This window comes from Dasypus novemcinctus, chromosome 31, assembly GCF_030445035.2.
Source record: "Dasypus novemcinctus isolate mDasNov1 chromosome 31, mDasNov1.1.hap2, whole genome shotgun sequence".
Taxonomy (NCBI): Eukaryota; Metazoa; Chordata; class Mammalia; order Cingulata; family Dasypodidae; genus Dasypus; species Dasypus novemcinctus.
In genome coordinates, this window is record NC_080703.1 from 43510884 (window position 1) to 43535534 (window position 24651).

A 24651-nucleotide genomic window follows, 5' to 3' on the forward strand; every position below is an offset into this window, starting at 1 on the left:
CTCATAAGAAAGTCTGGATTCCAATGATGCTTTCCAATGTGTAAAAATAAAATTAGCCTTTAAATCTTTTTACAGTAGCAGACAAGCTGTTACAACCGTGTGGGATATGAAATAAAAAGGGATAGTGGTGAAAGGGTTAGGTAATCATAACAACATGGCTTTAGCACATAATACTTCATAACTGACCAAAAAGAACATATACTAAAATGTTAATAGTGGTTATCAGCCCAGAAATAGCCACTATTAACATTTTGGTATATATTCTTTTTTTATAAACATGATTTTTGTTCTTACCTTTACACACCTGAGATGATACTATAAGTAGATTTACAACCTACTTCAGCCACAGTATTTCACGGTACTTTCACAGGTCATTAAAACAGTTTTAAAGACCACAAGGTAATATTCCTTCATAAAGATGTATCACAGTTTAATTAACCAATACCTTCACCAACTAAGATACTTATTATATCATCCAAAAGCAGCATAAATAGACAAATACTAGGAACTTATTTCACTGTTGAAGAAACTTGATAGTATCATCACTTATTCTTCAGATTATATGGAAGTACTTGAGAGGATAATTCAAACTGAATTTTAAAATAAACTAAAAAACATACCAACTATACTATCAAAAAAAGCTCCACGCAGATGCCAATCATTCTTATCATTTAGGAAAGTGATCATGTGGGACAACAAGACATCATTGGCTTTCTGACGTCCAAAGAACACACAAAGCCGTGTTATTCCATTTTCCATTAAGGTTTGCTTTACGATATTTTCAGGGTCACTTAGCAAAGTGACCACTTTCTGCTGGACCATTTCATGTAAGGCTTGGAGTTCTGAAAAAAAATAAAGATAACATAAAAATTGTCACCATACCTATAGACCTAGTCTTCTTTCCTATTCTTCAAGGGAATAGAATGATTATAGAAACCACCTCAGAAAGTCTATAATCATTAAGTTTCCCACGATTCAAAGCTCTGAAGGATAGATGGGAAACTGAAACATAAAGTGAAGAGCCCAGTAAGTACATGCCACAAGCATGGCTACTATCTAATTTTTTTTTTTTTTTAAAGAAAGGGATTTTTTTTTCCTCTCCCCTCCCCCCCCAACCCCTCAGTTGTCTGCTCTCTGTGTGTTCTTCTGTGACCACTTCTATCCTGATCAGCAGCACGGAAAACTGTGTTTCTTTTTATTGCGTCATCTTGCTGCGTCTGCTCTCAGTGTGTGCGGTGCCACTCCTGGGCAGGCTGCACTTTCTTTTGCGCTGGGTGGCTCTCCTTACGGGGCACACTCCTTGCGTGTGGGGTTACCCTACAGGGGGACACCCCTGCGTGGCACAGCACTCCTTGCGCGCATCAGCACTGTGCATGGGCCAGCTCCACACGGGTCAGGAGGCCCAGGGTTTGAACCGCGGACCTCCCATGTGGTAGGCGGACGCCCTATCCATTGGGCCAAGTTACAAGGCAGAGGAGAAAACGATGAAGAAACACCAGAAAGGAGATCAGACTGCACCAAATATGAAGACTTAACCAAGGACTTGAAAATATAGATTGGTTCAGGATATAATCTGATGGTCCCAGACAAAACTTTTAGATAATATTTTTAAAGATAGGTTTGTCAAATTTTAGAAAGCTAGAAAATCCACTGGTGTTCAATTCCACAGGCAAGCCTGCCAAGACTTGACATGATCTGGACCCTGCCTTCTTCTCCAGCCCTAACTCCTAACGCTCTCTACCTTGCCCTTTGCATTTATTGATTTACTTAGTTGCCTGTCTTCCCGTTACTAAGACGTAACCTCGAGAGCTGGGATCTTTTCTGTCTAATTCACCACTGTATCCCCAGTGCCTAGAACAGGAGCATAACTGTGTGATGCGGAGCTTATGCGTGACAATCACTTGTCAACAAAATGAATGAGGTCAGAGGCTACTCCTGATTCATCTACTGTCAAGGGAAAAGGAGATCTGATATGCGAGAGTATAAACTCACATTAAGAAAAAATTTACATTAACTCTCAAAAAGTTTTAATACCTAACTGCATTATCTTAGAAGGTCCAATTACATGGTTATAGATTATAGGATAGTATTATTTTCCAAGTAATTCTATGAAAAAAGCTAAGATTTCCTTTCAGATACTCCCTCTTATAACTTCAAAATTATTACATCATATTCAACTCCAGATAATATGCTTTTTAAAAATGGTCATTCTAACAAGTAACAGAGCCATTATAGTTATCTATAGCATGAAACTCTGAAAACTAGATGTCTGCAATTTTTCTCAACTGGAAACATCTTGTAAGTATATTGTTTTACTTATAAATCTGGCACTCAACAAAAATTAAGTAAAACCTCTTAAGAAAGAACCCTTCATCCAGAACCAGTCTTTGAAGTTAGAGTTGACGGGAAATACTTGGGAATTGTTGGTGAAGGCAGTGGTCCTAGGAACCACCAGGACAACACTCTGCTAGGTAAACACTTTATTCCTTTAAAAACAAAACAAAACAAAAAACCTGCTAAGCATTTTAAGGACCTACAGAAACCTAAGATGAGACACCGCTTCAAAGAGCTCAAAGAGTTTACCATTACATCTGTTCCTTTATGGGAAAAAAGGTGAAAAGGGTGGGTTCAGACATGTAAATCTCAGACAGCAAGAAATGAAAACAATGATTGAGTATACTCAGAATATATTCACATGAGAAAGATTATATTTTTTAGCTATGATGTTTCCAATTATTTTCTTCTATCTTATGAGAATGATACAACTCAGTTAGCTTTACTGTTGATGCAAATCAATTCTGGCTGGAAAACAACTGCGTTTAGAATCTATGCTGACAAGCTGATCATTTTCTGGCTTGATAATATCAGAAGATAGAACAATAAAAAATCAGGGACCCTTCCCATCCATGTACCTGGTTTTCCTTCATCTTCCACAGAAATTACAAATAATTTTCTGCAAGTTATCATTAGCAATTCATTCTAAACAACAGGAAATCTGGAGGAGAAAATTACACTACCTGTGTCATAATTTCCATTGGGATGTGTGACTTCATCTATTTCTTCACTATTTGGGTCATTTTCCATATTGAGATTTTTTAACTGTACTAATTCCAAGAATCTCAGAGCTGTTTCTGCCAGCAGTGCTATGTTTTCTAAAAGATAAAAAGACAGAAAATATATTCTAATTACAACCTAAAATCTTTGTAATGCATATAACTTCCTCCCTAAGTCTTTACACATATAAATAATAACCATAAAACTAAAGGGAATAAGTAGGATTTTTCAATTTAGCATTTAACCCTAACCAGATTTTTAGTAACTAATCTCAATAATCTACAGCTATCCTCAAACTGCCAGTTTTAATAAGGAAACATTAGCTTTTTAAAAAATATACAAAAATATAGCTCCCAAATCTATTTTGTAAAAAAAAAAAAAGGCTGTACCCTTTCACAGAGACCTATTTTTTAAACACTGTCTTCACAATTTGAGAGATATTTATCCTATTAGACTAATAAAGAAACAATTCGCATTAAAACAACAGATCAAGCTGGGCTGTGGAATTAGAGACCTGTGCTCAAATCTCAACCTGCCACTTACTAGCTGGCTGCTTAACCAATCTGAGTATCAGTTTCTTTACATATAAATAAGGAACTGTTACCCAACTGAATAAACTGTAGATTGCCTTACAAGTGAAACTGAAATCTTAGCAGACCAAAGGTTGTGAAATTGTTTGCCACACTGCTGTACTTGTCTGCATTTTCTCCTTTCTCTTTCTGATAATCTATTATTAAGATAATTTTCTGGATATATACCCAGCAGTGGTATTGCAGGCTCATGTGGCAAATCTATATTCAACTTCTTTAGAAAATGCCAAACAGTCCTCCACAGTGGTTGTACCATTCTACATTCCCACCAACAGTGAATAAGTGTTCTTATCTCTCCACATCCTCTCCCACACTTGTAGTTCTCTGTCTTTTTAATAGTGGCCATTCTGATAGGTGTGAAATTATATCTCATTATAATTTTGATTTGCATTTCCCTAATCGTTGGTGAGGCTGAGCATTTTTTCATGGATTTTTTTTTTTTGCCATCTGTATTTCCTCTCTTTGGACAAATGCCTTTTCAGGTCTTTTGCCCATTTTTTAATTGGGTTATCTGTCATTTTATTGTTGAGCTCTAACACCTCTTTATATATCAGAAAGTAAACCCTTATTGGACATGTAATTTTTTTTTAAAAAAGTTATTATGTATCCAGTAATTTAATTGAGAAATGTATGTTTTCATTCAAGTATTTTCTTTTTCTTTTTAAATTATTGTTTATATTTTCAATTATTAAATGTAGAAAATAAAGTTTGGGGGAAAAAAACAAACATGGCCTGAAGAATCTGGATGAGCACCTTATAAAGCAGCCCTGCCAGCTGATTCAAGGCTTGAGGTCTTCCTGAACTTGGGGACAATCGTTTTGGTGGTGCACAGTACTATTCTGTCAATCAAGGGCCACTGAGATGAGCACAGAGGTGAGCTGCAAATGCTAAGAATCATTTCTCCCAGTGCAACGAATAGCACTGAATTTTATATTTGAATGGGGCTAAAAGGTGGAAAATTTAGGTTGTATATATGCTACTAGAATAAAAGTAAAAAATAATACTGTATAACATGAATGCTACTGTAAACTATGGACTAAAGTTAACAATACAATTATAAACATGTTCTTTCATTAACTATAACAAATGTACTGTACAAGGTGTTAATAATAGGGTGGTATATGGGAACTCCGTATTTTATACATGATTTTTCTGTACACGTACAACTTCCCTAATAAAAGAAAAAAGAAAAATAGATAATTTTCTGACACTCCTTACCACTACAAAAATGCCTACTTCTAATTTCTGCTGTCATATTTACTATCTAGTTCTTCCTTCCATCTTTTTTTCTTTAACTCTCTACTTCCTTCCCTCCCACTTCTATGCTTCTCAACATATGATTATAACCAGTCAAGGACTGTGTTCTTTTCCTTCCTAATAGTGAACAGCAAGGATTATGTTTAACTATCTTACTATTGACTCTAAGACTCACTTTTTCCTTTTTATTTTTAAGGAAGTGCAGAGGGTTGAACCCAGGACTTACACATGGAAAGAAGCACTCAACCACTGAGCTACATCTACTCCCCAATTTTTTAACATCTCTGTAATTGAGATGCATCTTACAAAGCTGAGATCTCTGCTTCTATCAAATACAATGACTTTCTTCATCTTGGGGACTCACCCCCACTTCTGCCAGGTTCAGCACTGTTCTGAAAAGAACAAAAATTTACCACTAAATATGCAAATATTAATACTCTATAATGTTCGCCTACCTGAAAGATGGGAGAATTCTGTCCAGCCCCCACTCATAAGTCTAGTATTTAGATGAATAGCCCCTCGCCTTAATGAACATATCTTTAACAGGAGGACTCTCACTTTCCTGGGCATCTCTAAAGTCTGAGTGGGTCTGAGCTTATTTCCCCACTTGAGTTGATAAACCACAGACAAATAAAAGTTCACTTTCATAGGATGAAAATCTAAACTAGCATCTCTGAAATAAAATAGGGTACTATAAAGGAAAACCAACTCTGATCATTTTAAACTTGTATAGTTTCTGACTTGTGTGGTTCAACTATATTTAACTGCACAGGTCAACCAGGCTCCTGGCTCTACTAAAAAGGCTTCTTTATCACGGACTCAGGCCTGATGGAGGGACACCGGGGGGCTGGGCCTGAGCCTACAGGACTGGTGGGTGCTCTCCCAGAAGAGCCAGACCACCAAGGAGAAGCATGGCTCCTGCAAGGGCACCGTCAAGGAGCACACCTGAAGCCTGAGAATCAGACGCGATACACTTGGCTCGGGCTGTTAGCCTCTCCAAGCCCCAATCCCCTCACCTGCACAAGGGAAATACAACATCTACACAAGTTTAATAGATAAATATATACACAATTACTTGCAACTAACCCTTGAGCAGTAGATGCCCTGATACAGCAGGTTTTTTAATAATAGTAGCTATTATGCTATGCCTATTAGTAACTAGATGTCAATACTGGTGTCGTTAATATGGCACTTACACATCAGAACATCACTATTTAACACAACTGAGAACAGACCAAGTGGCAGTGGGCCACAAGTAGGGGCGTGGAACTCTAGTAAAGAGAGATATAGCTTCTATTTAAAACCTATAAGCTTTTATTTTAGTCGATTTTATCTGGTTTGATTATATTTTCACAAGTGTATTATAAATATGCTTTGTTTTAAATGATAAACACTGATATTTCTTAAAGAAATCCTGGTTTTTCTAAGTCCTGAAGTTTATACCTGTACAGCTATGAAAACCAGAAAACCAGAAATAAATATAAATAAAATATATATGTATAAAAAAAGCACTCAACAACAACCACTCACTCTGTGGATATGTCTAGAAATAAGGCCAGAGACCAAAGATCATTTTTCACAAGCTCCATTTCAAATAATAAAAGGCAAATCATAAAATGATGTATGTTAGCAAATATCTTTCAATGACAATATCATCACCACACATGGTATGTACTATTCACAAAGACCTGAAAACAGAATCCCTGATTTCTATCAGATTACATTAAAGAAATAAATTAGGGGATTATATAAATATTTCAGTGACACTGTCCATGCAGAAATAAGTATGTTCATAATTTTGGGAGCTAAAAACATAAATCTGCATTGCCTGACTTTATGAGTGGGAATTATAAACAGGTAGCTGTGTTGTAGAACACACCCACCTCATCACAAAGAAACCACACATCTTAGCACTACAGTAATGGGAAGAAGGACCTTAAAATTCAGCAAGTTACTACTTTCACCGCCAAATTATCCAGCAAAATCAGTCCTTTTCAACAATGGACTGTTGTATCCTAAAATTGATAATCAAACAAGGATTCTTTTTCAGAGAAATTTTATAAAGGCCTAAAGATATTATTAGCTCAAAAGCATATACATGTGTTAGTGTTATTACGAGTTAAATCTAACACTCCCAGTAAAATCACAACATTCTATATTATATACTTTTTTACCTGATAATTCTAATCACTTCAAAAATGAGGGAACAAGCAAAAGTTGAGTCCCAGGAGCAGACTAGCTACAAATAGTTCATGGGCCAAAGTTCACACTTAGAAATCCAAAGACATCAGAGAAACAAGAGGCCACAGTTTCACTAATTTCAGACATCGGAGCGGCAGTGATCTGACAGCAGAGCGCTCACCTGCATAGGCTAGTCTAACAATAGTAGCATCGTCCTGGGCCAAGTGGGCTATGCCCGGCAGAATATATTCTGGGTAGATATTGACATCGTTGCGAGGAACCTCTTTTACAAGAGCAAGAACTTTGGTCAGTGTCCTTAAGGCTTCGGCCCTCACTCTGGGAACAGTGTCATTGCTGAAATGCAAAAGATACGGAGTAATACGATCCAAAAGGATTTCTACGCTTAATCTAGGGGCCAGATGGAGAATAAGTTCCAGTGCAGCAAGTTTGGAATCACAGTACTTGAGAGTCTGTAGGCAGGACGTTATAACAGACACCAAGACAACCAGCCCGTTTTCCTTAGGCTCTCCCTCTGCTTTTTCTGGTAAATCACGTCCACAGAGATTATGAATAATGTTGCCCAAATCCTTCCGTATAACCAGAATACGCTCGTCTGCAGAGAGAAATGTTTCCTTGGCAAACTGGGCCATATAAGGCTGGAGAAAAGTGTAAAATATTTCAGGAAAGGCGTTGCCACGCTGCTGCTTTAAGTAATCTTCTGCCTCTAAACGTTTATCAGGCTCACGGTGAATCATGTGAGTTACCTATATCAAGAGAAAGGGTGTAAAAAAGAGATTTGAAAACAACAAACTAAACCAGATGAAAGCTACAAGAGCAACTTATATTTGACTGAAAAGATTTTCAAGGTAATTCTGACTATTCTCAATCTTCCCCTGACATACTATTTTCTAGACTACTAATACGGGGCTCCACTGCCGTCCTAGAAAGCAACAAAAATTAGACATTAACATACTCATCTTAACAGATAAAGAGGTGGTCACTCCCTGTTCATATTCCCTTTACTAAGACCAGGGAGTAATACATTCTCGTCCCACCCATACCCAACTCAAGGCTTCTTAAACTTTTTTAAGTGGCAGATACTACTGAGAGTCTGAGGAAAGCAATAGATCTTCACCAGAGAATGTACAAACATTTTTTCACACAAAATTACATTTCTGGCAAGAATCACAGAACCCCTGAAGTACAGCTACATACCCCAGGTTAAGAGTTCTGGTCTAGATTATTACTGCCACATCCAAAGGAATATTCAACATACAAAGCATAGTTCTAGGATATAATCAAAAAGGTACTTGGTGGTTTAAACTTTTCAAATAGTGTAAAAGAGATTAAAGAGTTAAATCCTGCAAGTGTTGGATATTATATACCTAACAGGATATATAAATTTTTCAATGTACAGAACATAATTTAATCTTTCCTGGACCCTCATTGTGCATCAGTCCTTGTTTAAATACTATATAATGCAGTCTAGTTATTTGAGCTTTCTGTTTATATTCTAAATAAGAGCTTAGCATTGAACCCAAATGCTAAGGAATCAACTGTATTATAAATAAGGAAAACTGGCCTAACGGAATTTACAGTTGGATTAAACCTTAAAGATTAGTCAATTTCACTCCTCCTATTGTTGAGAAGATGTAGGCCCAAAGCGAGTGAAGTGACTTAGCCAAAGTTACATGACAAATCTGTAGCATCCCAAGCCAGGTTATCCAGGTGTGCCAGCTCCCAGTCCAGTGGCACTAGTCACTGAACATGAGCCAAAATGGCCTCCTCCCAAGCATCTTGTTTTTCAATATTTACCATTTTTAAGAGAAATTTAAAACTTACTATATATTTCCCTACCTTATTAATATTCTCATCATACCAAAGCCCTTCCCATGACTCAGAGTCATCATCAAAAGCACGAGTTACCGTACTGACCTGAAACAGGTGCCCTCAAACAGCAATGCGGCCTTGTGCCTTGAGCTGCCCTCCCGCAGGCCTCCTTACACCATTCTGCTACACTCATCTGTGACACTGCAGCTCCCCGTCCAGAACTGCCCTCAGGGTTGAGAAGCTATACAAAGACAGTTACTTCTCTATGAAAGGGCATTATACTACTGTCTTATATTTAAGTTGAGGTTTCCTGTCTTCATTGCTTATTGGTAGGCTCCATCCTGGACAATTTCTCCAACCCCCTGGAAACTCCTTCCAAATCTGTCTAAAAAGTAGCTGTCAATTATAACCTTAAGCAAAACTTTAGGAAGATATACTTTCCATTATTTATAGGAATTAAGTCAAATGAGCTCTGTGGGTGGTACATTTCTCCCCAACAAAGTAAAGGCAAGAGGCTGTATTAATCTATGTGGCTTTATTGCTTTTTTTCAAACTTTATAACATTCTAGAGAGTGGACTGATGTAAAAGTGGGGACACATCCTACTAAAAACTTTAAGGCAAATATCTGTACATAGTTACCAATTCTCTAACACTGCGATCTTCAATTTTATTTAGCACTTGCTCAGGAAAAAAAAGTCCATTTCTATAAGCCAAAAGCTGGGAGAGATCAAATAGTGGTACGCCTTCTGTAAAAAGTTCAGCTATCACACAACCTGAAAAATAACAACATAATTCCATGAGAAATCAAATGCAAGATATTATTAATATAGAACAAGAATTCAGAGAATTCCTAAATTCCTAAATTCAAAATGTAAATCCCAAAGTAAGATGAATTAAAAATGTTAATACAACATATAACTATAGTCAAGCAAGACCGGGAAAATACCTATCGCTTAATCATCAGTTCCTAAAAGTATAAGGTCAAAAAAGGATCACGAAATTTTTCTCCTTCTTAGGGGGGGAAAAAAACAAACAAAATTACTTCCTGGTTCTGCGATTTTAAATAAATATGTTTATACAATATATATTACAAATACATATACATTTATATAAATTTACATATATAAGTGCATGTGTGTATATATGTATGTGAATGGCACCGAAAACACAGGGTTTTTTCAGTAAAGCATGAGAGAGACGGAAGTTCGTAAGGAACTACTGAGAGGCCATATCTGACAATGCAAGTCTTCATTCATTAAACAAAAACATATCGGGTGGGGTGTATGCTAATACACTACAGATAAAAAACTCGCCCTCTAGAAGCTTTCATTCCAGGATATGAGACAGAAAATAAGCCAGGATCTACACTCCCACAAGGACTAAACAGCGGCTTTTGCTCCATCACTGCATTACAGGCAATGAAGCGAGTCTTAAAGGCGTCACTGAGTCACCTGGCCTCGGCCGCAGGGCGTGCCCGCCCCTGCTGAATGCTCTTCCCACAGCACAGCCCACCTCCTGACCGTGCTCAAAGAGCACCACCAGGAAGTCTCTCCTGACCACCCTGTGTAGGACTGCAAGCCCACCACCAAAACTATCCCACACTTCCTCTTTTCCTACCTCTTTTCCCCATTGTGTCATTTAAGATACTAAATATTCTATATATTTATTTTTTATTATCTGTATCTCCACTAAATTTTTTCTACTGAAAAACTCCAGCATCTAAAACAGTTCATAAGAAACAATAAATTTGTTAAATGTCTACCCTACTTAGTGTCAAGTCTTAGAAGGAAAGGTTTAAAAAAAAAAAACTATAAAAAAATATGAGCAAAATCAAAAGACAAACTTACAAAATAAAAATATGCAAGAACTATAAAAAATAAGGGGCTAATACCCCTAAATTATTAAGAACTTTTAAAATCAACTGAAAAAGACAAAACAGCTACGGGAAAATAGTAAAAAAGATATGATAAGAAACTTCATAAGAAAAGATTAAAAAATGGCTCTTGAAAGTCGGGTGGACCAAGATGGCAACATAAGACTGTCCAGAGAATAATTCTCCCACAGTATCTTTGAAAAACTGGCAAAAACTGTCAGGGTCATCTTCCTCAAAATTCCAGGATCCAGGTAAAGGGTTACAGTAATCAGACAAGTGCTGAACCAAGAAAATGCAGTTTGAAAAACAGCAGGTGTAGCCTGCAGCACCATCGATGGCCTCTCCAACACCCTCCACCTCAGCAGCGTGGCCAGTCTGTGCCCCCAGTGTGTCCCTGGTCGAGGTGTGGGGGTGCAGAGTAATCCCTGTGTGCATACTGGGGTGCCAGCATGTCCGTGCTAAGCTATCAGGTCAAATACTGACACAGGAAACTCTTCTCTTGCTCGCCCTCCTGGAACAAAAGAAAACAAGTCAAAGCGACCTAGGCAAAAGATTACCTACACGAAGTCATAAAATGGAGCACCCACAATAGGGCGAGAGCCTACTTCACAGGGCATAGAAGGGGCATTCAAATTCCTGTAAACAGGGGCATTTCTAAGGGTAGCTGCCCGCACAAGCCCAGGCCGCGCAGGGGGCTCCAGCAGGCTCAGGTAAGACAGAGGCCCTGCACCTCCCATTAGCCTCAGGCTGATCCTGGTAGCAGGCTAAATGCTGAGGGAGACACCAACCAAAGTACAGGCAATACACAGACTGTGAAAAGGAATATTTTGCAATTGTTTGTTTTTATTAGATCCTGGCTCTAAAGGAAATCTCTGACACATTAGTCAGACACAAACATAAGGAACAAACAGATAAGGGACGCAATCATAGAGTTAACATCATAAAATATTAAAATATACTATATGCAACAAGAGATTACAAAACAAAGAAACAGAAAATATGGCCCATTCAAAGGAATAATATAAAAATGCAGAAGCCAACAACCACCAGACTTCAGGCATAAAAAACAAAGACTTAAAAAAAAGATCTTCACTATGCTTTAAGAGACAAAGGAAAACAAAGAGGAAAAAACCTAAAAGTTATCAGGAAAACAATGAGTGAACACTGAGAATCTCAATAAAGAGAAAGAAATTTTCAAAAAGAACAAAACAGGAATTCTGGAGCTAAAGACCATAATAATGGAAATGAAAAATAACCCTGGGAATGTCAATAGCAGATTGAAGTTGGAAGAACAGAGAATCTGGGATCTGGAATACAAGATAATTGAAATGGTTTGGGCTAAGAAGCAGAAAGACAAAAGAATTTTAAAAAGTGAACAAGCCGAAGAAATCTATGGAACACCATCAAGTATACCAATATATGCAAGGAGAAGACAAACAGGGACTGAAGGAATATTCAAAGAAATAGTAACAGAAAACTTTCCAAATATAGATAGGAACATATACATTTAAGAAGCCCAATGAATCCCTTTAAGAAGCCCAATGAATCCCAAACAGGTTAAAGAAAGAGAACCATACTCAGACATACAGTAGTCAAACTATCTAATGATAAATACTCCAAAGCTGTAAGAGGAAAGCCATGTATTATATACAGTCGTCTCAATAACATTAAGTGCTAATTTTTTTCATCAGAAATCACGGGAGTAAGAAGGCAGTGGGATGAAATATTTAACAGGGAGAATTAGAAAATTCACAAATTCACAAATGTGGAAATTAAACAGTGGACCCTTAAACAACCAATGGCCAAAGAAGAAATCACAAGAAACACTAGGAAATATCTTTTTTATTTAAAGATTTCTCCCCTCCCCCCCCCACCATTGTCTGCCTTCTCTGTCCATTTGCTGTGAATTCTTCTGTATCTGCTCTTTTGGGCAGCACCAGGAACCGATTGTGGTACCTTCTGGAACGGGAGAGAAGTGCTTAATCTCTTCTACCACCTCAGCTCCTGATCTACTGTGTCTCTTATTGCCTCTCCTGTGTCTCTTTTTATTGCATCATCTTACTGCACCAGCTCTCCTCTCAGGCCAGCTTGCTGTGTGGGCCAGCACTCCTGCATTGACCAGCACTCTGCTCAGGCCAGCTCACCACGTGGGCCAGCTCACCTTCCCCAGGAGATCCTGGGAATCGAACCCTGGACTTCCCATATGTTAGACAGGAACACCAATCACTTCAGCCACATCCACTTCCTTGGAAATATCTTGAGGTGAATGAAAATAAAAACATAACATAAAAAAACTTATGCGATGCAGCAAAGGCAGTGCTAAGAGGAAAATTTATAGCCCTAAATGTTTACATTTCAAAAAGAAGAAAGATTTCAAATCAGAGACCTGATCACACAAGTGAAGGGTCTATGGCAGGAAAACAAAACAACTCAAAGTGAGCAGAAGGAAAGATATAACAAAGACTGAAGTGAAGATAAATGAATTAAAGAATAAAAAAATAGAATCAATAAAACAAAAAAAGTTGGTTCTTTGAAAAGATAAATAAAATCAACAAACCTTTAGTTAGAAAAAAAGAGAAGATACAAAAAGCAAAAAAAAATCAGAAATGAAATGGGGGACATTACTACCAATACCTCAGAAATAAAAAGGATTATAAGAAGATTCTATTAAAACCTATACATCAACAAATTAGGTAACCTAAACAAAATAGACAAATCCCTAAAAACAAACTACCCACCCTGAATCAAAAAGAAACAATTAATCTCAATAGACTAATAACTCATGAAGAAAATGAATCAAAAACTTCCAGTAAAGAAAAGCCCAGGACCAAATGACTTCATTTGTGAATTTTATCAAACATTCCAAGAAGAATTAACACCAATCATGCTCTAGCTTTTCTAAAAGCTAAAGAACGGGGAATACTCCCTAACTCATTCTAGAAAGCCAACATCACCCTCATACCAAAGCCAAATGAAGATACCACAAGAAAATTACAAATATCCCTTATGAATAAAGATACAAAAATTCTCAACAAAAGAGTAGCTGAGTCCAATAGCAGATTAACAAAATTATACACCATAATTAAGTGGAATTTATCCCAGATATGCAAGGGTAGCTCAACATAAGAAAATTATTATTATTATTTTTTAAATGGTTTATTGATGGCAGGCCGGACTCGGGAGCTTTCTGTTTCAATCCCTAGCCAACATAAGAAAATTAATGTAATACAACACATTAAATGAAGGGGGAAAACCACACAAGCATCTCAGTTGACAAAGAAAAGACATTTTGATGAAATCTAGCACCCCTTCTAGATAAGAACACTTAGAAAACTAGGAATAGAAGGAAACTTCCTTAACATTATAAAAGGAATATATGAAAAGCCTACTACATACTCAAGGGTGCCACTGAAAGCTTTCCCTCTAAGATTTAGTACAAGAGAAGGATGTCCACTGTCACCACTGTTATTCAACATTGTACTGGAAGCTCTAGCTAGAACAATTAGGAAAGAAAAAGAAATAAAAAGGCATATAAGTTGGAAAGGAAGAAGAAAAATTTTCCCTATTTGCAGATGACATGTTCCTACATACAGAAAATCCTGAAAAATCCATAATAAACCTACTGGAACTAATGAATTCAGCAAAGTGACAGGATACCAGATCAACAAGCAAAAATATGTAGTGTGTATCTATACAATACTAACGAACAATGTAAAGAACAAATCAAGGGAAACGGACTTTGGCCCAGTGGTTAGGGCGTCCGTCTACCATATGGGAGGTCCGCGGTTCAAACCCCGGGCCTCCTTGACTCCGTGTGGAGCTGGCCATGCGCAGTGCTAATGCGCGCAAGGAGTGCCGTGCCACGCAAGGGTGTCCCCCGCGTGGGGGAGCCCCACGCGCAAGGAGTGCGCCCGTGAGGAAAGCCGCCCAGCGTGAAAAGAAAGAGCAGCCTGCCCAGGAATGGCGCCGCCCACACTTCCCGTGCCGCTGATGACAACAGAAGCGGACAAAGAAACAAGACGCAACAAAATAGACACCAAGAACAGACAACCAGGGGAGAGGGGGAAATTAAATAAATAAATAAATAAAAAATCTTTAAAAAAAAAAAAAAACAAATCAAGGCAAAAATTCCATTTACAATAGCCACTAAAATAATCAAATATCTAGGAAGAACTCTAACAAAGGATAGTAAAGGCTTATACCCAGAAAACTACAAAACAATGATAAAAAGAAAACAAAGAAGATCTAAATAAATGGAAGGACATTCCATTTTCTTGGATTGGAAGACTAAATATCAAGATGTCAATTCTACCCACATTCAATGTAATCCTAATCAAAATTCCAAAAAGCTTCTCTGCAGAAAAGGAAAAGCCAATCATCAAATTTATTTGGAAGGGTAAGGAGCTCTGAATAGCCAAAGCCAAGAATGAAAGAAAAAGAAGGATGAAGTTGGGGGATTCACAATTCCCAATCTCAAAACTTACAACAAAGTCACTGTAATCAAAACAACATGGTACCAGCACAAGGACAGATAGTATCTAAGTGAGAGTTCAGAAGTCAGCCCTCACATTTATAGCCAACAGATTTTTGACAAGGAGGCAAAGATCACTAAATTGAGAAAGAATAGTCCCTTAAACAAATGGTGCTGGGAAAACTGGATATCCACATGCAAAAGAATGAAGGTGGACCCCTAGGTCACACTATATATAAAATCAACTCAAAATGGATCAAAGACCTAAACATAAGAGCCAGAACTATCAAACTCCTAGAAGAAAACATAGGGAAGCATCCTCAGGACCTATGTTAGGCAATGCTTTCTTAGACTTTACACTCAAAGCACAAACAACAAAAGAAACTATTAGATAAATGAGACCTCCTCAAAATTAAAACCTTTTGTGTTCCAAAGGATTTATCATAGAAGTAAAATGACAGCCTATAAAATGGGAGAAAATACTTGGAAACTATATATCCAATAAGGATTTAATATCCAGTATATATAAAGAACTCCTGCAACTCAACAACAAAAAAGACAATCCAATTTTTAAAATATTCAAAAGACTTTAACAGACATTTCTCCAAAAAAGCTATACAATGGCCAAAAACCACACAAAAAGATGGTCAACATCATTAGTCATTAGCAAAATGGATAATCAAAACTACAATGAAAATGCCATATTGTACCCACTAGAATGGCTACGAGTAAGAAAATAGAAAATTATAAGTGTTGTAGAGGATGTGGAGCAATAGTAACACAGGTACATTGTTGGTGGGAATGTAAAATGGTGTAGCTGCTGTGGCAAAGTTTGGCAGTTCTTCGGAAAGTTAAGTTCAGAATTACAATATGACCCAGCAATCCCACTTTGAGATATATACCCAAAAGAACTGAAAGCAAGGACTTGAACAGAAATTTGCACAGTGATGTTCACAGTAGCATTATTCACAAATGCCAAAAGATGGAAGCAACCCAAGTGTCCACCAATCGATGAATGGATAAACAATATGTGATAAATACACACAATGGAATATTATTCAGCTGTAAAGAAGAATGACCTTTTGATACCTGCGGCAACATGGATGAACCTTGAAGACAACATGTTGAGTGAAAGAAGCCAGACACAAGAGGACAAATATTATATGATCTCACTGATATGAAATAATATGAATAAACTCTCAGAGTCAGAAATTACAATATAGGTTACCAGGGACCAGGGTTAGGTCAGAGATTTGGGAGTTAATGTATAAATTGTACAGAGTTTCTATTGGGATTTGATGGAGGAGTTTTGGTAAAGGATGGTAGTGACCGTAGCACAAGATTATGAATATAATTAGAAGCACCACGATATATATTTGAATGCAGTTAAAAGAGAACTTTTAGGCTATCTGTATGTTACTAGATTTTACAGAAGAATTTTTTTTAATGCGGAACTGTATAACACAATGAACTATAAGTTAAACATAGGATCATAGTTAATAGTACAATTATAACAGTGTTCTTTCATCAGTAGTAACAAATGTACTATACTAATGCAAAAGTGAGGTATGGTAATTCTATTTTATGCTTGATTTTTATGAAAACATACAACTTCTCTAATTAAAAAAAAAATGTCAAAGAAAGGTTGGTTAAGTGTTCCATATTAAAGGTGGCTGAAAAGATGACAACTAAATGCAACACCTGGTCCTTCAAGCAGTGAAGCCTGGTTGTCACTGTGGGCCCTGAAGGGAGTGGGAGAGAGGAATAGAATAGATGGAAGCAGGGTAACTGGGCAATGGAAGTGCTCCACAAGATCGTGCAATGATAGATACAGGATGTGTTAAATTTCACCAAAAACGTACAGAAGTCTATAGGCTAAAATGTAAACCATAATGTAAACGATAAGAGAACGATGTTTGGTAGCTATGTTTCAATATCTGTACATCAGCTACAGCAAATATAACATGAACACGTAAAACATCATTGCTGGGGAATGGGGAAAAGGGTTTGATGTTGGATATATGGGAGTCCTCTATATTGTATATGTGACTTTACTGTGATCTAAAACTTTTTTGAAGACAAAATAAAAAATTTAAAAAAAAAAAAAAGGATGTAGACACTGAGGAAGGAATGAAAGAAAGTGCCTTGCCACTGTACATACAAGGTGTAGCATTTTGATATGGTTATGAATTCCAAAAATAGATAATGGGTTATGCTTGTAATGTGATCTGTATCTGGGCATGACTGAGTTATGATTAGGGTTATGATTATGATAAAAGGCATGGTAAAGAACAGAGTTGGGGCTTTGGTAAGGGAAGTAACTTATGCTTTATGGCCTGGTGTCTGTAAACTCCTATTCCAAATAAATACCCTTTGTAAAAAACAACCGATTTCTGATATTTTCATCAGTACCCCTTTGGCTGACTAATACAGAATTTGGTACCAAGGAGTGGGGAAGTGCTTTTGCAATTACCGAAATGCTGAAATGGTTTTATAAATGGGTAAGGAGTATTTTTTGGAGGAATTGTGAGATGCTTGATGGAAAAGGCCTAGATCACTTTGAAGAGACTGTTGATAGCAATATGGATGCTAAGGAGACTTTTTATGATGGCTTAAAAGTAAATGATGAAACTACTATTGGAAACTGGAGGAAAGGTAATCCATGTTTTAAAATTGCAGAGAACTCAGCAAGATTATCATTCCAGGTGTTTTATGGAAGGCAGAAATTGGAAATGGTGAGCCTGGGCATTTAGCTGAAGAGCTTTCCAAAGCAAACCCAGAGAATGTGGCTTGGCTTCTGCTTGCAGCTTACAGCAAAATGCTAGATGGGAGAGATAAGCTAAAGTCTAAACTGTTGGCAAAAAGAAAACAGAAACTGATTCCGGAAATTTCAAGCTTTAGAAATCAAGCTCCCAGATGAAAGTGCCCCATTTGAGGACTTAACTAAACCTGGAACTGATAAATCAAGATTGAAGATGCAGTTATCTAGGAAAGACTTGTGGAAAGTTTTACTGTCTCATGGCTTGGACCCCTGCTTCCTGCACGCTAAACCAACAGACTTATTGAGAGAGTTGTATGAACAAAACCACTGTCAGCCTAGAATAAAAAGGACATGGAAAGGAGAGACAAAAGGAGAAACAGCTTTAAGAGAAAAACCATGGAAGCTGAGATCTGGAATTAAGACTTCACCTTGGGTCAAGAGAAGAACCCACCCATGTGTACAGAGAGGGAGAGTTTGCCCCAGCAGTTGAAGAGGGTAGATGTTCCTGTCTGATGTTCTGGGAGAGTTTTGCCACCCCAGGGTACAGAGAGGGTAGAGCACATTCCCCAAGGATTAGGGAAGTTAAGGTCAGCACCCCACAGGTCTAAAAGGGGTGGACCTGTCCCCCAAAGGTTAGGGAAGGGCAGGTGGTCAGTTCATTGCTCTAAGAGGGCTAAGCCTGTATGTCAAAGGTTAGGGAGAATGTTGTCTTCATATCATTATACTCACCCAAAGACTGGGTGAGGTGTGGCAATCACCCCAACACTCTTAGAGGGAGAGGTCTGGAGCTTGGTCGACACCTAGATGCTTGATAGAGTGGAGCGAAGAAAATAGCTGCTGGGCAAGCCAGTGGTAAGGGTGGGTTCCCATATGGCCCCAAGGAGAAGAAACCATCTTCTTAAGAATGACACTCAGACTTTGAAATCCAACGGAGAATGCCCTGCCGGTTTACTGAACTGCAGAGGACCTGTGACGCATGTTTCCCTCCCAATTTCTCCTTATTGTAATGAAAATGTTTATCCTAGGTCTGTCCATTTGTGTATTGGAAATAGATTGTTTTTAAGTTTCAGAGGTCTATAATAGACAGGACATTGCCCCAAGACAAACTGTGATATGATTTAGTACTTGAATTGTTACTGATTTAAGGTTTTTTCTAATATTATAATGTCTTTCTGGAATTCAGAGGGTGAAGTATAGCAGTTTGATATGGTTATGAATCCCAAAAATAGATAATGGATTATGCTTGCAATCTGATCTGTACCTGGGCATGACTGAGTTGCCCACCAATTAGGTGTGATTGGTGGGTGGGGACTCACAGATAAAAGGCATGGCAAAGAACAGAGTTGGGGCTTTTAATGTTACAGTTTTGATGGAGTTTGATGCTGAAGCCTTAAGCTAGAGCCCTGGGAAGTAAGCTCACAGAGGAAAGAGAAACCAGCCACAGGAAGAAAGGAACCTTGAAGCCAGAGTAAAGCAAGCCCCAGGAACTAGGAACCCAGGAAGCCTGAGCCCTCGCAGCCGTCGGCAGCCATCTTGCTCCAAATAGACTTTGGTGAGGGAAGTAACTTATGCTTTATGGCCTGGTATCTGTAAGCTCCTAGCCCAAATAAATACCCTTTATAAAAACCAACCAGTTTCTGGTATTTTGCATCAGTACCCCTTTGGCTGACTAATACACAGGGCAACACCTATTACAGTGATGAAAGGCAAAACATCAAAAACAAAGTTTTTTGATATTTTTCATTTTTCAATACCGCAATTTATTTTTCACTTTTAGTTTTTCTAAATTAGTATGTATTCTTTTTCTAATCTTTAAATGTATCATTACTATTTCATTTTCCTACTAATTGAATTTGGCAATATATTAGACTTCATTTTTTAAGAAGTTTTGGATCACAGAGGGTTCAACTCTGGCATGGGAGGAACACTGGTGTGGGGTGTTATTGCTGGGGGACACATGGTTGGGAGGGAGTTCTCCAGGACATGTATATAGGGTATATAGAAATGTTCAGATATTTGTTGGGTATTTTCTTCCATTACTAGTTTTACAGTAGGTCAACAGTAGAATACCATTAAGTCCACTCAAATACTTATTTTATTCCTCCATCCTGAGAACCCTGGGATGGCGATATCCACTCCACCTCTAAATCAAGAGTTGTAACACCTAGTCTCTGATTCATTGGACTTATCCAGATCAGCTAACAGGGAGGTGGGGATGGTCAACCACCACACCAAGGAACCGAGAGTGCCTACAACCACAAACAGGAGAATCACATCCAGCAGCCATGTGGCATCTGAGCCCCCTCTCGATTTAGAGGTGGAGTGGACCTCCATCCCAGGGTCTGCAGGATGGAGGAATAAAATATGGATTAGAGTGGACTTACTGGTATTCTACTATAAAACTACTGTGACTAGTAACGGAAGAAATTGTAGCATTGATGTGGAGAAAGTGGCCATGGTATTTGCTGAGGGCAGGGAGAGGGAAGAAGAGATGTAATGTGGGGCATTTTTGGGATTTGGAGTTGTCCTAAATGATATTGCAGGGACAGATGCTGGACATTATATATCCTGCCATAAACCACTGAATGTACTGGGGGGGAGTGTAAACTACAATGTAAACGATTATCCATGCAGTACAGCAGTGCTCCAAACTGTGTTCACCAAATGCAATGAATGGGCCACAACGATGGAAGAGATTGTTGATGTGGGAGGAGTGGTGGGGGGGATGGGAGGTATATGGGAACCTCTTATATTTTTTAATGTAACATTTCTTGTGATCTATGTATCTTCTAAAAAATACAATAATTAATGAATGAATGAATTAATGAATGAATGCAATACCTGGCCCTACATTGGGTCCTGCCCTGGACCAGGAAAAAACTATAAGACTAAAATAAGTATCTATGTGTTCTTATAACATCTTATATTTCTCACCACCATAGCAAACCACATTGCACTGAAATTTCATTTTTCAATACCTATCTCCATATTAATGTGCAAGCTCCTTGAAAAAAGGAATATTTATTATCCATCTATGTCCTCTGTACCTAGGACAATACCTGACACATACAGTCAAATAAAGAACTAGAATAAGAACTGTAAATCAAATGAAAGTAATGTATCAATGTTAAATTTACTGCAATTGATAACAAAACTGTGATATATAAGAGAATAACCTTACTCTTAGGAAATAAACACTTCAAAATTTAGAGGTAGAGAGCCCTAATATATGTAAGTGACCCTCATGGCTTAGAAAAAAATCCTATGGGGTGGGAGCATGGGGGGATATATGAGAGGGAGGAAAGGAAAGATAATCATAAAGTAACTGAGGGAAAATATTAACAGTTGATGAATCTGGGTAAAGGACAAATGGGTGCTCCCTACTATTTTTTTACCAGGTTTGAAAGTATCCAAGTTTTTAAAGTTTGTACGTTTAAAATTATTTCCAAACAAAAAGTTTGTTTTCTAGTTACATGACTGTTTATAACTAAATAAAGATGAACATAGAATTTTTTTTTCTGTGTAACTTTTGGGATATTATACTAGAAGAAGGTGTTACTGGGTGGTATTTCCCTAGGGAACAACTGATTCAAGTTGTCACTATCATCACTAAGTACCTCTTACCATTCAGCTCTCAGCTCAGAAATTACATTCCCCAAGAGTCTTCCCTGACCGTCTTACCTATGTAGCCCCTTACCAGTCTTTTCTTCGAATACATCACCCTGATTTGTCATGGTACTATCACTAATGGAAATTAACTTTCTCACTTATTTGTTTATTCTATCTCTTCCCCCACCTCCACCCCAACCCCCACCCCACTAGAATGTAAACTCCAAGAAGGGCAAAACTTTGTCATTGTCACTCTTATTCATAATTTTATTACCAGCACTACCTGTACCACAGTGCCTCACATATAACTCATGTACAACAGTCAATCAAATATTTGTCAAGCAATGAACGAAATCTCTCCAGCACACAAGGAAGTACATGTATGTGACCAAAGCCAAAAGAATACATACAATTCTCCCAAATGAGCATCTAGGACCATGAATCAAGACAGGAAAAAGTGGGAAACGGACTTGGCCCAGTGGTTAGGGCGTCCGTCTACCACATGGAAGGTCCACGGTTCAAACCCCGGGCCTCCTTGACCCGTGTGGAGCTGGCCCATGCGCAGCGTTGATGCGCGCAAGGAGTGCCCTGCCACGCAGGGGTGTCCCCCGCGTAGGAGAGCCCCACGCACAAGGAGCGCACCCGTAAGGAGAGCCGCCCAGTGTGAAAGAAAGTGCAGCCTGCCCAGGAATGGTGCCACCCACACTTTCCGTGCCGCTGATGACAACAGACGCGGACAAAGAAACAAGACGCAGCAAACAGACACAGAGAACAGAGAACAGACAACAGAAGGGGGAGGAATTAAATAAAATAAATAAATCTTTTAAAAAAAAAAAAAAAAAGATAGGGAAAAGTAAAAGCCAAAACCCAAAGAACCTAAATCAATTTCTAGAAGCTATGGGAGGTGGACAGACCCCACCCACCTCTTCCAAAGAAACAGAAGGGCCTACCTGCAGACAAAACAATGTAGAACTCTTTAGTATGAAAAAATAAATGTTGCATAAGAATTTTGCTGAAATTTACAAAATCATAATGCACATGGAAAGGATAAATATAAACTGCTCATCAACCCCTGAAACTGTGAAACTATGAATAACCTCCTAAAGCTAGAAAGTGGTCCAACTTCTAAAAGAGTGCTACTTTGTAGAAGTTAGTAAACTTAAAATGTAAAAATTATTTAAGAAAATTTCAGATAAATTCACTGATCAAGAAAACTGAGATTCTGATGGATTACATTTCTAATCTTGTTATATTTACAGCCAGGAGGTTAACTCTATTTTATCAAAATGCATCCTTCAACATTATCTTGGGACACAGGTTAGTAGGCGGGACGGACCAAACAGGTGCAATCCTGTGTAACAACTGCTATTCACTCCCCTAGATGACTCATACTTCTTCATTATATCACATTTCATAAATAATGTAAAATATGGCTCAATTCATCTTTTCTCTGTAGTAAACCTACAAGTGAATGAAAGATTAAATAAGTTAAAAATTTACTTAAAATGGTAATATTGCTAGAGTTTATAAGGTGTTCCTCAGGGTACCATCCTCAGCTCTGCTCTCCTCTCCTCTCTATCCTAAGTTCTAAGATAACCTGGAATTCATGGCCCAGCATCATGGGGTAGGTGAACCCACTGAAACTGTATGTAAAAGAACATATACAGAAAGCATGGAACATTTTTCCAGGAAAGGAACACACTGATTTCATCCAATTCTGTAAGGGAGATCGAAAAATGCTGATGAATCACTTCTCCACAAACTCTCTGTGGCTATAAACTCTTGGGCTACAACTGCTACTACCTACTTCCTAAAAACTCCCAAATCTCTACCTCCATCCCATGTCTCTAAGCACCAAACTTTTATAACCAACTGCATGGTGTACATCCTTTTCTGGATATCCCCCAAACATGTCTGACTCAACATATCTGAAACAGCTGTCGTCATCTTCCCATCCCCTACGGCTTTACTTCCTGTATCTCCTACCTCAGTGACCAACTTTGCTCGGTCTGTAGAGGTGGGGTCTGGCTGCGGACGAGGGGTCGGTCCAGCTCGGGACAAGGGGTCGGTCCCACTTGGGACGAGGGGTCGGTCCGGCAGCAGACGAGGGATCGGTCTCACAGGGGTTGCGCGGTTCGGCTGATGGGGTCGCCCGGCGAAGCCGGCGACGAAGGGGTCGCCCGGAGAAGCAGGCGACGAACTGGGGACAAGGGAGGCCAGGCCCTTGTCAGGGGCTCTCAGGACTGGAGGGCGCACGGCAGAAGAACTACCGCGGAGACAAGGTAAACACGCAAGTCCACTTTATTGAGGGAGAGGCAACGGTTTTATAGGGGCTGGGGAAGGCTGATTGGTCGAAGCCACGCCCTGTTCTGATTGGTTGCCGGCGAAAGGTCAGTGGGCGGTACTGGACGGGGGAGGGGTGGTGATTAGGGATTGGGGGCTGCTGTTGCTGGGGGAAGTGGCAGGGTTTAGGGATTGGTGGCTGCTGTTGCTGGGGTGGAGGGCAGACTTGAGTTTCCCGCCCACGCCTGGCTGTTGCTGCTGTCGGGGGAGGGGAAAAGGGCAGACTGGAATTTTCCGCCCTGCGCCTGCGCAGGGAGAAAGAAGAAGAAGGGTGCCGCCCCACAGGCATCGTGCGGCGCCATCCGGGAGGAGGGGCGGCCGCGGAAGCATGGCTGCCGAGAAGGGGAGACCCGAGGGCACTCTGCGCCCATGCCGAGCTTCCTTCAGGGGTGGCGGTGAGTCCGACCGGCCACCCTATTATGGGGGCAGCGGCTTGGCCTGCCGCGGCCGCTCCCCTCGCCAGGCCAGCAAACCACACTTCAGCCCTAGGGTTGACCGCACTTCTCCACAAACTCTCTGTGGCTATAAACTCTTGGGCTACAACTGCTACTACCTACTTCCTAAAAACTCCCAAATCTCTACCTCCATCCCAAGTCTCTAAGCACCAAACTTTTATAACCAACTGCATGGTGTACATCCTTTTCTGGATATCCCCCAAACATGTCTGACTCAACATATCTG

General features: G+C 39.0%; 1 protein-coding gene across 2 annotated transcripts in view; it reads right to left on the reverse strand.

The window, feature by feature from the left end:
- PIK3R4 (phosphoinositide-3-kinase regulatory subunit 4) overlaps positions 1 to 24651 on the reverse strand; it is an 89777-nt gene that overhangs the window by 60492 nt on the left and 4634 nt on the right. For both annotated transcript variants that reach the window (XM_004482741.4, XM_023585833.3), the window contains exons 3-6: positions 9553 to 9686; positions 7264 to 7846; positions 3018 to 3152; positions 621 to 842 (exon numbers count right to left, since the gene is read on the reverse strand). In XM_004482741.4, coding sequence (XP_004482798.1) covers positions 621 to 842; positions 3018 to 3152; positions 7264 to 7846; positions 9553 to 9686 — 1074 coding nt within the window. The remainder of the gene's footprint in view (positions 1 to 620; positions 843 to 3017; positions 3153 to 7263; positions 7847 to 9552; positions 9687 to 24651) is intronic.